The 17,870-nt window shown below is 41.3% G+C and overlaps 1 protein-coding gene across 1 annotated transcript in view; it reads right to left on the reverse strand.

Moving 5' to 3' along the window:
- Nucleotides 1-16,558, reverse strand: part of CCDC158 (coiled-coil domain containing 158) — a 104,027-nt gene extending 87,469 nt beyond the window's left edge. Inside the window, exons 1-2 of the mRNA XM_047091594.1 lie at nucleotides 16,273-16,558; nucleotides 4,107-4,249 (exon numbers count right to left, since the gene is read on the reverse strand). Coding sequence (XP_046947550.1) covers nucleotides 4,107-4,176 — 70 coding nt within the window. The 5' untranslated portion in view covers nucleotides 4,177-4,249; nucleotides 16,273-16,558. The remainder of the gene's footprint in view (nucleotides 1-4,106; nucleotides 4,250-16,272) is intronic.
- Nucleotides 16,559-17,870: the final 1,312 nt, after the last annotated feature.

The following is a 17,870-nucleotide window of genomic DNA, read 5'->3' on the forward strand; positions in this document are numbered from 1 at the left end:
GCAGGTAAGTTGTGAATGGCGGCAGCGCTGTTGTAATTCTGGAACTATTTGGTAAGTACTGTGGAAGAGAGAAAATGACTGAGTATACTGAAGGTTTTGGACACTGGAGTTTTCATGCAGGGGAGTTGCAGATTTGGAATGAGGGAAGATGAGGAACTCCGTGGTACTGGATTTGATTTTGCGTTTGTAGCCATGTGAACTTATGATTAAAAAAATCTATTTTGAAACTTTATCCACTGAATGCTCCCAGACAAAGTGATACTTCAGTAGCAATATGCACACCAGATTTTGGATTCTATATACTCCTCCCTACTAAAAGGACCCAGGGCTCCTTAGAGAAATGGCTCATTCGTGGGGAACAGGCCAAGTACATCTGAGAGTCTGGAACATTTGGATGGGCCAGAAAGCAATGAAGGGAGTCATGTTTTAAAAAGACACAGGGATGTGTAATTCTGCATTATTTTACTTAGAGACTCTGAATTGGAATAACATATAATTGTTTATTTAAAAAATTAAAAAAAATAAAAAGACACAGGACCTAGCTTAAAAGGACTGGCTAAATGTGACACAACTGAGCATCAGAAACAACATCAGAATGCACCGATGCATTCTAGCACTTTGAACTAAAGAACACTCTGTGGATCTGTAGTGTTAATAATTAAAGAAAAGCTCTTCTTTCCTGAAGGATGTCAGCTAGTAACTATGGTAAAATTAGAAAATCAACAATGTAATAATTGATTCAGGCAAGGATCTTCAATTGATCCTAAAACCATTGGATACAAAGCTATTTAGTACCAGGATATTCACAAACTCTTGCCAAGTGAGTTTAATCTGAATCTAAACATGAGAAACAACCAGAAAGATCTAGAATGTTGGATATTCTACAATACAACTAGACTCTTAAAGCCAATGCCAGCAGAAACAACAAAGGAGCAAGAATGAAGAGAACCACCACCAAATACAATCCATGATCTCTGATTACATTAAAAAAAAAAAAAAAAACTAATGAAAGCTTTTTATAGGGACAACTGGGTGAATTTTGATTTTTAATTTTTTTTCACATTTAATTATTTTTGAGATAGAGAGACAGAGCGTGAGCAGGGGAGGGGCAGAGAGAGAGAGAGGGAGACACAGAATCTGAAGCAGGCTCCAGGCTCAAGCTGTCAGCACAGAGCCTGACACGGGGCTCAAACTCACGAACCCTGAGATCATGACTTGAGCCGAAGTCTGACATTTAATTGACTGAGCCACCCAAGTGCCCCTGGGTGAATTTTAATATGAATGCATATCAGATGACACTGCACTGATAGTAAGTTTCTCAGAAATGATAATGTGGCAATGTAGGAAATCATCCTTATTCTAAGGAGATGCATGTCAGATTTTGAGGCAAGAATCATGATGTCTTCAACTTCAGGTAAATGAAATACAAATTGTAGGTATAGACATAAAGCAAATACAATAAAATGTTGACAACTGCTGCATCCAGTCTAAGAGTATATAAAGTATTCAATGTACTATTTTTCAATTTTTCAACAACTTAAAAAATTTCAAAACAAAATGTTGGGGTGGGGGAAGAAGTCACTGAACTTAGCAAAAAAGGGAAAATTTAGTCATGTTGGCCAGAGTGGTTTCATTGGATTATTGGGTTCAAAAGTCATAAGACAGTAATTTGCAGAATGAATGGATGGTGAAGATGTGAAGACACTGAATACAAATCTTCATTCAGAAGCCATGGCTAAGAAGGAAAGAAGAAATAAAGGAGGACAGATCAAGGAAAAGGTTTTATTTTTTGTTGTCCTGGTTTGTTGCATCTGTAGCGTTTTAGGTTGGGAGAGATGTAGCATGTTTACGTGGATGGGTGAGTGCAAATGGCGAAAAGGGACTGAAGCTAGCAGAGTGAGTAGGGTCAGTTTTTGGAGCCAAATCTCTGAGGTAGCTGACGTGGTGACAGGCACAGGAATTAGATCATGGGTAGCAAATTAAAAAGCTGCCTCCTCCATGAAGCTTTGAGAGAAGGCAGGCATGGATTATGAAAAACAGTGGGTCGTGGGGCAGGATATGAGAAAGTAAGAGAGTACCAAACTAAGGGCTCCTAATGTCTCTGGAAATTAGGAAGTGATGCTGAGAGTGAACAAGAAGGTGGTGGGGTGAGGGACCCAAGAATGGTACAATTCTGAAATAAGTAGTGTGGGAAATTGGAGAGAGAACTGCCTGAGATAGTGAGAAAGTCTCCACTAGCAGCATCAAGGACAGAGTTGAGAGAGGGATGACTGTGACTGTGAGGTGGCAAACTGGTGGAAAATCCACCATTTGTGTTTTCTCTCCCAGAATATTCCAGCAGCCCAGTACAAAAACGGAAAAGGCAGTCAGCCTGATAAAGATGGGGAGTTTCCTGTAAGAGTGCAACAGAAGAATAAGAGAAAAAGGAAGTTGAAGATACAGGCAAGTGATGGGCTGAAATAATGAATAGTACCAAAAAAAAAAAAAAAAAAGTGAGGATAGGAAGAGGTTGGTAATTTAGGAGAAAATGGCAGAATCTAGAGTAGTTATTTGCAATACTTGCTGGGAATTAGCATCACCAGGGGAGCTTAAAAAAAAAAATCTGTGGCATCTAAGCGCCATTCCAGACCTACTGAATCAGAATCTGCAGGTGTAGATCTAAGCCATGCAAATGTTTAAAATCTCAAAAAATGCGTCTGGCATGGAGCCATGGTTGAGAACCACTATTTTCATGAGGCAGAAAAATAGATGCTCTAGGAATAAGGGACAGAGAGGGCTGGAAGACAGGGGGTTGGGTTTCAGAAGTCTAACAGCTCTTGGTAATCAGATCCAAGTAAGACAAGTGGGTGGCTAAAGGTCAAGATGAGAAGAACTAAAAAGGTCAAGAAACTGGAAGTCTAAGATCTCAGATGGGTCACACATGAGGACAACAATACTATGGGATGATGATGGGCCCAAGGCAGAGGAGATGACCCCAGACCTAAGTGCCGGTGTCCCTGGGGAGTACAAGGCAGAGTATAAGTGTGGAGGTGAGTACATGGAAGTGGGCAGGGGAGATGGGAACAGCGGTGTGGAGGTGACAGTGACATCTTAGGATGGCATGAGCATCCTAAAAGCAGAGACTTTTGTAAATTAAGTGTGCTGAAATAAAGGTTTTGAAGCAGACCAGTAAGACAACAGATCTGTAATTGAGAATAAACTCTGGGTGCATTCTTCTGGATGAGAGACAGGCAGGGAAAGCGGTCAAGGATGCTACAGGCCATTGGCCTGACAGCCAGAAAACCCATTCTCTGTCCTTCCCCTATTCTGCTGTGTGGTGCAGAGAACTACTCTTCCCAGGCTCCCTTCCCCCCTGAAGTCTAGGGAGGTCACAATGGGTGGTGCTGGTGAAAGATCTGGGGCAGGAGGAGGGGAGAAGCTGAGTACCACTCCCTCTCACCAGCCTCAGTGGCTTCCTGCTGGGAGTGGTGGCTGCTGCTCCCTCCAGGCAGCCCTCGTTCTGGCCCTTGCAACAGTTCCTCTTCTCATTGTCCTTTTAGCCCAACGCTGGTAGTGGCTTCCTGCAGCTGCTCATCTCTGGGTTGCCTCTTTCCCAGTGAGGCTTCTCAGCTCTTTCAAACACTAGAGTTACCAATTCTCTGCAACATTCCACATATTCATGCCACCTCTTTGTTTTCCTGAAGGCCATCCTTTCACTGAAATCAGTTCAGGCAGAGGTGAGGGGGCCCTGAACTAGAACAGCAGTAATGGCAACGGAGAGGGAAAAATGGACTCATGAACCACTGCTGGGACTAGAAAGAGCATACCCGAGTGGATGGAGGTAGGGAGGGAAAAGGAGTCAAAATGATACAGATATCTGGCTTAGAGCAGACAGGGGAAGAAAAGGCGTTAGGGAAACATGGAAACAATTTTCAAACTAAAAATGTAAGGTACACAGATGTTAAAAAACAGATATGCTATTTTTAAAAGACTAAACAATTTCTTCCCTAAAAAGTAGAATTTTCAACAATACAGTATGTTTGTTACGACCCTGCAGCCTGAATGAATACTATGAGGACTGCTTAATTCCAATTCTTTCCCCATTTTGTCTGATAAAGAATACTTACCTCCATTGGATGTGATGCCACTACTTGATAAAAGATCTTCATTATTTGGTTCACCAGCTTTTTGTTCCATATTAATTATTGCTACCTTTTCGTTGAGATCTTGAAATATGAGTGCTTCCCTGTTTGGTTTTTTTAGTTCTTATCTATAAAAGACAGGCATTTGATCTTTATTAATAAGGTATTATGAGAACAAAATTCATAGAAGGGGAGCTAACAAAGTCTGTTTAGTTTAGTTTGGAATAACTCTTCACCAGAAAAGTATTTATACAGAAATATTTTATTACATAAAATTAGTAAGTGAATAGAATCTTGTTGTAAAAATTGTTCCTTTTAATGGCTAAGTAGCTTATTAAAGATAAGCTGAAAATCAAACATGAATATTTTAATTATTATGATGATCAGCACTCTGATTCAGGGCAGAGTTTTTTCTTAAGTCTCTCTCTTACATTGTGAAATAATGTTAGAAAACATCTCTTTAGTAAAAAGTCACAAATTAGTTAAAAAAAATCACAAATCAGCAAATTGGAAATCATTAATAAAAGGTGAAAAACTTCTTTAATATCAGACAATGCTCATAATTTTAGATTAGGCCAAGAGGACTTTGGGGTTTGGAGAACAATGGTGGTGGCCTGATTCCAAATCTTGCCCTCATCCTGCGAAAACAACCATAAAATCAACAAGGAGAACAAATAAAGAATAGCACATGGGCTCTATGCCTTCAGCATCTCTAGAATACAGAGAATACTGCAACCTTCAAGTTAACAGGGGGAGGTTTTTTTCCAAACTTGCTCCCACAGTCCATCTGCCAGCACCGCGGGCCTGTAGATGTGGAGAATGGGAGAGGAGAGGCTGAAAAATGGAAAAGGAGCAGAGGGCTGGAGGAAGCACAGACCTCCCCCACGACCCAGAAGTGAACAGGAAAAGCCAAGATGGTAGGCACAGGTTGCGACTAGGTAGTCCACAGCCCCGGCTACTCAGTAATGGCTTGAAAGTGTACAGGGGCCAGAAGTAGCAGCCTCAGAGAACCAGTGTTTCTGGGGAAGAAGAGGTGATCTCCCCAGCAGATACGGCCACAGAGGGAAAGGAGGGAAAATTCAGGCACCAGCAGAAACAAACAAAAACAAGATATGCCTACCCTTCGTCTACCCCTCCCACTCCACCACCACCATGCTTAACAGAAACTGCCTGGAAGAGGGCACTCTTAAACTAAGAATCCTGCCCATAAAATGAATAGGGATAGATAAAAGCAGACCACACCCATATAAAACTATTATAAAATGTCAGAAAATATGAATAAGATCTTTTCTGCTGATGAGAAGTGCCCCCACTCCAACAGTCGGAGTTAGTTGAAGAAAACTAACACACAACACACCTTCAAACTGCACTAAATATTCTCAATCATTGGAGGAAATGAAAAATCAGATCACAGGGATGCCTGGGTGGCTTAGTCAGTTAAGTGGCCAACTCTTGACTTCAGCTCAGGTCATGATTTCGCGGTTCGTGAGTTTGTGCCCTGCACCAGGCTCTGTGCTCAGTGTGAAGCCTGTTTGGGATTCTCTCTCCTCCTCTCTTTCTGTCCTTCCCCTGCTCTCTCTCTCTCAAAAAAAAAAAAAAAAAAAAAGTTAAAAAAAAAGAAAGAAAAAGAAAAATCAGATCACAATTAGATTTACATTTCTGAATCAGAAATGTAAAACCTAGGAACAGAAATGGACAAGAAACACATAAAACAAGCAAGCAAACAAACAAGAAGGAATGAAATGAGGGTTGGCTGAAGTCAGGAAAGAAAAGTGAGAAAAGCACTATATTATATCATGAATGAAGCCCAAATTACAGACTACACAAGGGAGGATAGACTGCAATGCAAGCTTAACAAAGGCAATGAAGAAAATCAGGAAAACAGAAGATGAAAACTGAGATAAACAAGTAAAAAGGATGAGAGAGGAAGTGAATGGAAGACTGGCAAAGGAGGTTGAAGATAATTGGTGTCCCTGAAGAAAAAAAAAATCAAAACAATCAAACAGATCTATTATTTAAAACTATAATCCAAGAAAGTTTCCTAGAAACAAAGAAAGCTCTCTGAGTCTATACATTTTCACACTAGGGAATATCGACCAAGAATGATCAACTTTAAAACGTATCCTAATGAAACTATATTTTTAAAAAACCCCAAAACTGTATTAAGACTTTAAAGATGAAAAAGTCCTCAGGGCCTTCAGGCAAAAAAAAGAGAAGAAATAATTTACAAAGGCAATAGGCCTACAATGGCATCAGGTTATTCAAAAATAAGATACAAAGCAAGGCAGTAGTACAGCAAGATTTTAAAGAAATGCAAGGAACGAAACTACAAACCGAGGATACTATATCCAGCCAAGATTTTCCAGAGTCAAAGCCATAGGAAAACAGTTTTAAAATTTTTTTTTTTTTCAACGTTTATTTATTTTTGGGACAGAGAGAGAGACAGAGCATGAACGGGGGAGGGGCAGAGAGAGAGGGAGTCACAGAGTCGGAAACAGGCTCCAGGCTCTGAGCCATCAGCCCAGAGCCCGACGCGGGGCTCGAACTCACGGACCGCGAGATCGTGACCTGGCTGAAGTCGAACGCTTAACCGACTGCGCCACCCAGGCGCCCCAGGAAAACAGTTTTGAATGTGCCAGAGCACTGTATACATGCAACATACACACAGATTCTGAGGAATCTGCTAGAGGAGGTGAGGCTTCATCCAACCGAAAGACAGCTGGCAAATGTGGCAACATGTTAACAACTGGTGAAAATCTTTTGGGTTTTCTGTAAGCTTTACATTTTTCAAAATAAAATCTGGAAAAAAAAGGGAAAGATGAACATTAAAAAAAAAAAAACATGACTGGGGATACTGTGCAAGAGATGTGATGGGGAACATGAACTATTCAGCTTGTAAGGTTGAGACAAAACATAGGTGGAGTAATGGCACTGAGGATAATACATAAATATTACATGTGTGAAAAAGGAGGACAAATGTAACTCAAAATGGGAAGATATGAGATAGAAAAGGGGAAAGTAGAAGACCACTGGTTGTCAAAAGATATCATTTAAGACTGACAGGAAGGAAAAAGTAAGAAGAAAAGGGCTCTATAGGTGTACTATTAAAAGTATTAATGCAAAGGTAACCACCAGAATAAAAATACAAACCTCAAGTGACAAAAAATTTTTTTAAGAAAAAGAAAAAAAAACATCGAATGAACAGAGTATCATACGTACAGTAATTATAACACCAGAAGATAATGTAAGAATAATGTCACAGAACGTAGGCCAAACATAAAAGTCATGTCAATAAACGTGATGGGACTTAACTTGCCTATTCAAAGGAAAGGACTGTCAAATTAGTTCTTCAAAATTTCGACTCTATGCTCTATACAAGAGGACACTTAAATACACTGATTCAAAAAGACTGCTAATAAAGTGATGGACAAAGATTTGCCAGTGAATAAAAACAATAAGAAAGCATCAGTCAATATCCTGATACCAGTAGTCTGCAAGCTAGAGCATTAAATAATGACAAGGGCACTTAGCATTAGAAGTCACGATCCACAATAAAGATAGAATACTTCTGACTCTATGTACCACATAACGCAGCACGCTCTTAGATAAAACATGCTTTATAGGAGGTACAATAAGAACCAGAAGTACAGTGATGATGTGATGTTAGTAGGCCACTCAGTATGAGACAGGTCACACCGATAAAAAAATAAGGACAGAAAAGATTTAGATGAGGTTATTACTAAGGTAGACTTTTTCGATATATATCCAACACGACACTTTGATAACAGAGAATATACCTTCCTCTCAAGTGCACATGGAAGGAACATTGACAAAAACCAAGCACATTCTAGGGCACAAGTAACAGATCATCAGGTTCCACAAAGTACAAACGTTACAAACAACACCCTCTGCTCACAGGTTCATAAAACTAAAAATGAAAAGTGAAACCCCAAAGCAAAGAGGACTTTCCTCCTGGAAATGAGAAGACCTCCTATTAAATAACTGTTCTGTGATAAAGAAAATACAAAGGAAAATGAAAGAATTTCCAAAAAATAATGACAATGAACACACTACCAGGAGAACTGGAGATATAGTAAAGCAGTGAAAAAAAAGGAAAATTCCTGACTTTGAGCACCTGGCCTCAACAAAAAAGAGAGAATGACACTAAGTGAACTAAATTTCTAATACAAAAAGGAGAAAAGTAAAACAAAAGAAAGCACAGGGTGGGAAATAATAAAGATACAAACAGAAATTAATAACGCAGAAAACAGAAAAACAATAAATCAAATTAATGAATCAGAATCCTGATTCTCTTTAAAAAAAAACAAACAGTGGGGCGCCTGGGTGGCGCAGTCGGTTAAGTGTCCGACTTCAGCCAGGTCACGATCTCGCGGTCCGTGAGTTCGAGCCCCGCGTCGGGCTCTGTGCTGATGGCTCAGAGCCTGGAGCCTGTTTCCGATTCTGTGTCTCCCTCTCTCTCTGCCCCTCCCCCGTTCATGCTCTGTCTCTCTCTGTCCCAAAAATAAATAAACGTTGAAAAAAAAAAAATTTAAAAAAAAACAAACAGAAACAAAATATAGGCAAGGACTATCAGAGTGATGGAAAGAGGAAGGTCACAAATAACATAGCGCTTATCATTTTTACAATAATTCATGATTGCAAGTACAGTATTAAACATTTTTAAAACTCTGAACTAAAGAATTTTTATGGAACAGAATTCCTTTTTATTTCACTCACAGTTTCTCCCTTTTGATTACTGAGGCGCCATCTGTCAACACTACGGTCAGATAAATTCTACTGTGTGTTTCATACTACCATGTTTAGCAAATAGGCAGTAGGGAGGGAGACATTCCATAAAGAATGATAACAAATGGAATCTTAGTCCAGATTGCTAGGCAATTCGAACGTTCTGAATAGGAGAGATTGGTACGTGGGGGAGGAATGATTGCTGTATAACTTAAATACTAAAATGATGCACTTGGGGATTCTTCAGGATGATGAAAGACACTAAGGAAATTCAAATTACTCAGTAATGTTATGATTATAAATTACAGATTGATCAAAGACAGAAAGGAATGAGTAGGACAGAGAGAATCATAGCCCAGTGTTGGGAAGTCACACACTGCTCCACTCTTCTAGACACCAAAGGTTTTGGTATCAAGCAGGAAACAGAACCTACGAGTGAGGTAAGCAGAACTGAAACTAAAAGTTGGAGAACACATAAGAAAGAAGAAGGTTTGACTTTAGAAACTATTCTGATATAAAAACCAAGTTTCCTGATTCTGGGTAGGGTGATGAATGTCATAAACTCATTAATTCAGTCTCCCCTGATGGGCAGCAGGCCTTTGAAGAGTGGCAGTCCTTCCGAGGGAAATTTTTTTCTTAAGAGAATAAACAGCTTAAAAAAGAAAAGAAAATTGGGGCGCCTGGGTGGCTCAGGCGGTTGAGCGTCCGACTTCAGCTCAGGTCATGATCTCACGGTTTGTGAGTTTGAGCCCCGAGTCAGGCTCTGTGCTGATAGCTTGGAGCCTGGAGCCTGCTTCAGATTCTGTGTCTCCCTCTCTCTCTGCCCCTCCCCCGCTTGTGCTCTCTCTCTCTCTCTGTCTCTCAAAAATGAATAAATGTAAAAAGAAAAAAAAAAAGAAAATTAATAGTTTAAAGAAGACAGCATAGGTTTATTAAACAAGGATTTTTAAACAAACATTTATTTGTAAAGATATTTAGTACACCCATTCGCCAATGCCGCTAAAGAAATCTGTCTTTAAAAAAGTATTTGTAAAAAAAAAAAAAAAAAAGGTATTTGTAATTCACATTTTCACAATTTTAGATTGACCATATCCTCAATTCGGTGAAATCATTCAGTGTTTCTCTATTTTCACAACACTAAGAATTGAAACATTATTCCTATTTTCAGGCATAAAGCTTATTAAATTATTAAGGATTTCTGGGAAAATAAAGGGTTTTTTTCCACAATAAGACAGAAAGTTGTTAAAATGCTACATTTTGTTGATTTGGGGATCATAACATGACCTTACATGTTACAAACAATTCTGGCAGATTTAAAATTATGAATAGGTTCACACTGAAAGGAGCCTTAAATTTCTGACAAGTAACAGCTAGGTAAAGATTCCACTCTGGTTATTTGATTGGAATGCTGCAGAAAAGGCCTGAGACACCACAGACCACAAAAAGAAGACTTTTGAAGGACTCCTAGATTTATCAACCAATGAATGACTCAAGCCCCTGGGAGGCCGAACCATCCTACTTTCCACAGAAGCCTGAGACTGGGGATTTTATAAAGCTGGTCCATACTCTCGAAGAATGAGTGTGTGCAGGTATGTTTTCCTTGGGAAATTCTAAGGCACCCCACAACTGATCCAATACAACACACCTAGGCTGGTGCCATCTCTGAAATGCAACGAGAACAGTTACTGTTGACCACAACTTCACTGCCTGATTTCCTGTTAACTGCTTATTGACTTCACATTGCTCTTAACGTCTGTTTTCTCAATCACGTTCTTTCTCTCTAGATGTTGTTCCCTACTAGGTTTCAAATCCTATCTCTGTGATCTACTGGCTTTGTGACTGTGAGAACAGTATTTAGCCTCTTTAAGACTATAAGAAGAAGATAGAGAGTATATACCTCAAAAGAAAATTCATGTGCAGTGTTAACCATATAGTACTTGCCTCGATCTGTTTGCTATATACCATATGTATATAGTATCATTGCACAACAGGATAGTAACACATGAAAAAAAAAAACGGTCTTTGTAACTTAGGCAGTGTATACTCACTTTCTGATAATAAATGTGTATCTTTCTATTCATCTAGAAAGAAGATATAAGTTTCATACAGGTCCACTAACAGAAAGGAAAGTGTATTTATATTGCATTGAGTAAACCCAGGGACTATCATAATCTAATACAGAATGAAGCTATTTAAGATAGCCTTCTCCAGTATATAACACCGTCTTGTAAAAAGGCAATATGAAAGAAGCATAGGATTTAGAATCAGGAACTTAATACTGCCACTGGTTACCCGTGAGGGCATGGGCAAATCTTTTCATATCCTTGAGCCTCAATTTACACCATTACTAAATGAGAATACAGTTGTGTTTTGCAAACTATTCTTAAGCAGAGGAAGGCTTTCTGTAAATCTTCAGAGCCCCAACTATACACCCTCCTCCCTGTCCCAGAGACATCTTTATGGAATGCAATGGCTCCACTGAGCAGAGTTTGAAAACCACAAAGAGAAAGCCTTTGCAGCTTTATTATCTTAGAGATTCCAGCCTAGGCATTCATCAAGTTCAAGGCCTCAGGCTCTAAAATAAATTAGATACAGACACAGATACAATAAATTAGCATATTGGTCATATATGTTCACAATTCTTAAATATAAATGAAAGTAAAACAAGAGATACCTTAATATCTGGATATTCTTATTTTCACTTATCCTATTAACACCTGAAAAGAGGAAAATATTTTAAAGTCTGTATATTAATATATAACCATACTCCATTATCTAAACTCATTATGTTTGAAAAGTTCAATTCACAAGTTCATTTTCATCAGCTAAGATCCTGACAACAACACACACACATATAACCACCACCACCACCACAAAAAACTTTAAATTCCTTTTCCTTTGGACTTGTCTTGTATATAAAAGTATGTTTGAATTAATAGCTTGTGGCACTTATCTAGGCTAGGACTGTACAACAAAACATACGCAAGTATAAGCCCCCTGTTGGTCCGATGCTAATTTTGCTCTCATCAGCATTAGCAAGATAACACAGCAAGTAAATCCCTTGCCCAGGCCTTTCCAGACTAGACCTTTCTAGGGTATAGTCCAAAGTGACTTAAATAGACCATGTCTTCTGACCATTTAAATTACTTTCCAGTGGCTGGAGATGCTCTGAACCAGGCACAGCTCTTGAGCTTGGAGAGATTTGCGAGGTAGAGTTTCTACCTGGTCAATCAGAAATAGGTCTATACATTTTAAGCAGTGGAGTTGAAATGACAACCAACTAGGATTTTTGGCATAGCTCAGTGAAATCTTAGTGAGCAGTTGCCACACTGGAAAAATAAGTGACAGTACTCCATGTGCAGAATTAGGACTAATGAACAGAAGTAAAGGGAGGTAGGTTCTACAGGGTGGAGATGAGCTTTCTAAAGCTGGAGCACCTTGAATGTATATGTGGAGAACTTCCTTGTGAGGTGTTCAAGCTGAGAGGGGATGAGCATTTGTTGGGATGACAACTGCCACTGGGTGTCCTCTCTTGGGCAGAGAGTTGGACTAGAAGATCTCTAAAATCTTCTCCAACTTGGACATTCTATGATTTCCTATGGAAAACATTCAGCAGATGACCAAAAATATGATGACTTCTCACAGGTGATTTCAGTCAACAGCAGGGCCAGATCGGGACAATGATCGGGACAATTCCGCTGCTGCTAGGAGGTTTCGTGCAACTTTGTTTTAAAAGTTGGGGCTCTAGGTAAATTTTAACGAATATCTTTTCCTTAGCACCTCTGCATATATGTTTACAGTCACCTTAAATTCATCTTATCCCACATCTATGTCTTCATTATTCCCACCAAATCTGCTTCCTAGGGTGTTATCTCTGTAATACCTTTTAAGTCAGCAAAGATGACTTACTTATGCGTGGTAATTAAGTCACAAAGAAGGACTGCTTGAATATGAAATTTAGTTAATTTTACGCCTACTGTGTCTTTCATGCTTTAATCAGCTCTTGCCAGACCTACTACAGAATACCTCAAAGTGATCTTTCTAGTGTCAGTTTCTTACAATCTTTAAGAATTTCCTTTAAAACCCTTTTGCTGTGACTTGCTCAAAGACTAAAGTCCAAGCTAAGACTAGCACTAAAGCCCTTTGGGATCTGGCATAACCAACCTCCCCTGACATATACTGTGCCTCAGCTGAGGTCTACCTGCCATGTCCTGAGTGTATCCTGCTCTTTTAGCATTCTGCTTTTATTTACACTCTTCTTTTAGTTCTTCCTCTCCTTCTTAGCAAAAGCCTCCAGTGCAGTTTTAAGAGCTGTGGAAGAAGAGGTTCAATACTATATTGCTGGTTGATGCAGTCCCTACAAATCAATGTTCAATAATAAGAGAAAGAAAACTGCCCAGTGCCTCTGAAAAAAAATAATTTGATATGAGGGACTATATTTGGAGGACATGCTCTCCTTACTCTTCCCACATCAAAAGTAATAAGCTTCAGTTAAATCATTCATGCATGCAAAGCACTCAGCACACGGCCTGACGTAGTAGGCATTCAACAAGCATTAGTTACCATTGCTGGCATTTTGATGGCTTAAAACGTACTGCTGCTATGAACAGTGCTTCAGTAAATCCTAGAGATAAAACGAAGATCAAGACGAATCAAACTGCCACCCCACAGATCTTAAACTTTAATGGGGAAAGAGACACCAAAGAAACACATCAAAAATAGAATTATGGAGAGCGGTTAAGTGCAATGAAGCAAATACCACAGGTGGCGGTATACAGAGAGATGGAATTGAGGCTACTTTCGTTAGGGTAAGTCAGGGAAGGCCTTTCTGAGGAGGTTACATTTGAGCTGAATATCAAAAAGGATCACTCCCAAAGGGAACTGGGTAAGTTCCTGAGAGGAAATACCACATGCAAAGGCCTTGAGATGAAAGGGGCTCAGTGTTCACCAAAAGAGGCAGTGAGGCTGCGGTGTGGACAAGGGAGGGTGAGAGGCCTGCTTATGGACAGCCGACTGTGTGTCATGCCCAAAGGAGAGCTTATTCCCAGTTCCTTTCCGAAATTATCCGAGAAGGTGTTGGTGAGGTTCGCAGGCGTAGAGCTCACAGGGCCTTGAAAAGGACTTTGGGGTTTTTTCTAATTGCAATGGAAAGCCACTGGAGGATTTTTATCAGAGGCATAGGATCCTCCAGAAGTCAGGTGAAAAATATACTGAGTGGAAGCCCAGGCCAGTTAGGAGGCCATTTGAATAGCCCAACAGAAGGACTAAAACCTAACTCTAAACCTGGCTGAGGCTGGGAATGGGGACTGACTGCAAGTGGGTATGAAGGATCTTTTTTGGGTGATGGACATTTTCTAAAACTGAACTGTGATAACTGCACCATTCTGTAAATTCACTAAAAAGCATTGGATTTGACACTTACAATGAGTGAATGTTATGGTATATAAATCATACCTCAGAAAAGCAGTTCAGAAAGAAAGCAGACCAGCTACCCTTTGTATGGACATTGTCCTTATGTTTTGTGGAGTAAGAGTGGGGGTGCAAATTAGCTGCCTGGGTCCCAGAAGTCAATCGATTAAACACTGAACACTGTTTTTTTCCTACACCCTGTGAACTCCAAAGTATGTTAATTTCAAGATGACTACAGGTTGCTTTTATCCCGATTCTAACATCCCCACACATGGAAGCACTTCTGCATTGCCTACTTTCCCCAGGCTTGGACTTCAATCTCCAGGTGTCTGCAACTATTATTACTGTTGTTGTTGCTTTAGAAAAAGAGAGCACACGAGCCCAGGAGAGAGGCAGAGGGAGAGAGAGAATCCTAAACAGGCTCCACACTCAGAGCGGAGCCTGACGTGGGGCTCAGTCCCACAAGTGTGAGAACACGACCTGAGCCGAAATCAAGAGTCAGATGCTCAACCGACTGAGCCATGTGCAACTCTTACTTGATATACACACGATGAATAGCCGGTAAAGTATTAGCTGAAAACCAAGCTTAAGTCACCTTTATTCCCTTAACTAGAGCAAATACAGTGATGTATTAATAGGAATATAAATGAAAGTCCAAAAATTGCTCTAAGTGTTAGGCTAGTTCTTTCCAATGTACCTAAGTTATTTTCACTTCTGATCAAATTCCTTAGTCAAGTATTTTCCTTGGGATTTACAGGGTTCAAGAAAATACTTCGTAGTCTCCACTACTCCATCTGGCACTGCCCCAGCTGGAGGGCTTTAAAATATTCATTAATACAGGATTGATTCTATGTGATTTATAACAATGAACATATGTATTAGTTTCCTGTAGTTGCTGTAACAAATTACCACAATCCTGGTGGCTTAAAACAATAGCTATTTATTCTCTCACGGTTCTGGAGGCCAGAAGTCCAAAATCAGTCTCACAGGGCTGAAATCAAGGTTGTTGGCAGGGCCGCGCTCTCACCCGAGGCTCTGGGAAATAATCTATTCCTTGCCCCATCTATTCCTTGAGCTTCTGTTGGCTGCTGGCATTACTTACTGACTTGGGGCCTCATCACTCCGCTCTCTGCCTCTGTGGTCATATTGCACTCTCCTCTTCTGTCTGTATCAAATCTCCTTCTGCCCCTCTCTTATGATGACACTTGTGTTTGCATTTAAAGCTCACCCAGCTAATCCAGGATAATTTTCCCATTTTAAGATCTTTGACTTCATCATACATGTAAAGACCCTTTTTTTCCCCTTAGAACATTTACAGGTTCCAAGGATTAGGGCCTGATGTTTCAGGTGGCTCTTACTCAACCTGATACACCATATAATTTGGGGTCACCTAGTGTGCGAATATGTGGTTGACAGAGGCCCCAAAGTGTGTGATCCTAACACACTAGGTAACACCGACTCTTCTTTGTAAAACACGATAGTAAGGGCTTTGCACATACCAAATAAATTGTCCATTTCTGCCCTCAATTTATTTGGAGAGTATAATAATACCTCTATGGCATAAAGACCATTTACCCACAACACAGATAACTGTGTAAAATGAAAAACAATAAGTGTGGTATGGAGCTGGGAGGCCCAGATCTCACCCACCACTCTCCCACCCCCACCCCAATTCTTTACCCACAGAAAAACAGTCCTGCCTAGCTAGTCTCTGGGCTGTGTGGTAGGTGCTAGACCTTTCCTGAATCAGCAGCTGACAGAGAAAGCAAGAGAGAAGCGGTTGCCAAGTCAATAACACCCTGACAAACAGCAACAGACCTCACTTCTACTTTCTCCTGACCTTAAGGTACACCAAGATGCAGGGACAAATCCTGGAACAGCCTGAGTGCAGACCTGGAACAGAGTTCTGTGGACACGGATGGACTCATTTGAGAACCGTTTCTGACTGAAGAAACATGGCATGACCGGGTAGAGCCAGATTCCTAATGTCACTTACAGGGAGGGCTCCAGCTGAAAAGGCCTTTACACATTTATTACAATCTCATTTTGATGACAGGTTGGTGACTGTCCAAGGCTAGACACTCCTCTTTATTTCCATGTGTCCCCTGACTCATCCCCTGGTCCACGGGAAACAGGATAGGGACAGGACTTTGCGGTAGTGTTGGGACAAGATCCGCGGTTATTCCCCCCAAGTGGAATACTTTGCACAGGACTCTCTGGTGCCAGAGTTACAGCCACTGGACCCGGAGGTCTTGCGATCTCCGAAGGGCAGAAGTCCTTTCCGTTAAAAAACCAATGTATTGGGCATCTGTCACGTGCAAAACAAACACAAAGGTCTGGAAGGTTCCAGTAATGAAGATGCGCTGCTCCGGGTCCTCTGGAGCACGACCCACCCCCTCGCCGTCTCCCCTGGGCCGCGCCCCGCCCGTGTACCTGCAACCAACACCATCTTAAGACACTGGCCGCATCCCCGCGGGGCGCCGGCGGGCGCGGCGGCCGCACCTGCGTCGGCCGGGCGGCTGCGGTGGCGGCAGGGGCGGCTCCTCCTCGTCCGCGGCGGCGCGGGTGCTCTGCCGCCCCGCCTCCGCGCCCCGCCCCTCGCGGCGCTCGGGTTCTGGCCTCCGCCGGTTCCACGCGCGCCGCGCCGGCGACCGTTGGGCCCTTCGGCGTGGCGTGGGGACGCCTCCCACTCCCGACTCCGCCCCCAGACGCCGTCGCCGGGGCAACCGAGCGCCATTTCCGCCCCCCTCCCCTCAGCTCTGAGTAAGGGGCTGTTTGCATCAAACCCTGGATTCGGGCCTCCACTTGGACTCTCTGTGACTCAAAGCTTCTCCCCTTTTCTGCAGCCCCTTAACCGGTCTCCCCGTCCTATTCTTGCTCTCCCCAGTACATGCACCCCAACACCCCAGACCGTTCTCGCTGTTGTCCCTCAAATAGTCTTCCCAAAGTCTTAACCAACCCACACAAATCCTACCTCTAACTTAATCCCAATCCTGGCTTGGCCTGTCAAGCCTTCACCCTGCCTCACCTCCATCCTGCTTCAGTTTCTGACACTTTCTCCAGTCCCACCCTTAATGTCCCATTTGACTACTTCAAGTTAACAGAATTCACATTTCGCAGCTCTGCCTTTGCTTATGCTGATCCTCTGGCTGGAAGGACTTGCAATGTTCACGTGTGTTCTCGGAGAGTTGTTTCCTTCCCTGTGTTTCAGTTGCTCTCTGATAGAGAATTTGTCGGATGAGATGATCACACACGCAAACGTTTCAGTGCTGCCCGAATTAGTGCTCAAATGGAAGGAATTCAGAAAGGGCTACGTGTGACCCGTACAACCAGTGACGTTAATACTATTAGAAGTCACATTACACACACCTACAGCAAAAACCTTTTATGTCTAAATTGATTGGAAATACTAACAAATCATACATTGTTTAATGTAATTATGGATTTTAATTAAATAGTACCAAACGCCACTAAAGATTGCTGTTGATCATATCTGTAATTTAAATTATTTCATTTATTGACCGGCCAAGATTTAAGATTGCCTACAGAATGAAGTGTTTTAATGGGGAGTGAAAGTATTAAGTAGAAAGGACA

Source organism: Lynx rufus, unplaced genomic scaffold (assembly GCF_022079265.1).
Source record: "Lynx rufus isolate CCGP_SWC_20201006 ecotype Redwood Valley unplaced genomic scaffold, mLynRuf1.p SCAF_3, whole genome shotgun sequence".
Taxonomy (NCBI): Eukaryota; Metazoa; Chordata; class Mammalia; order Carnivora; family Felidae; genus Lynx; species Lynx rufus.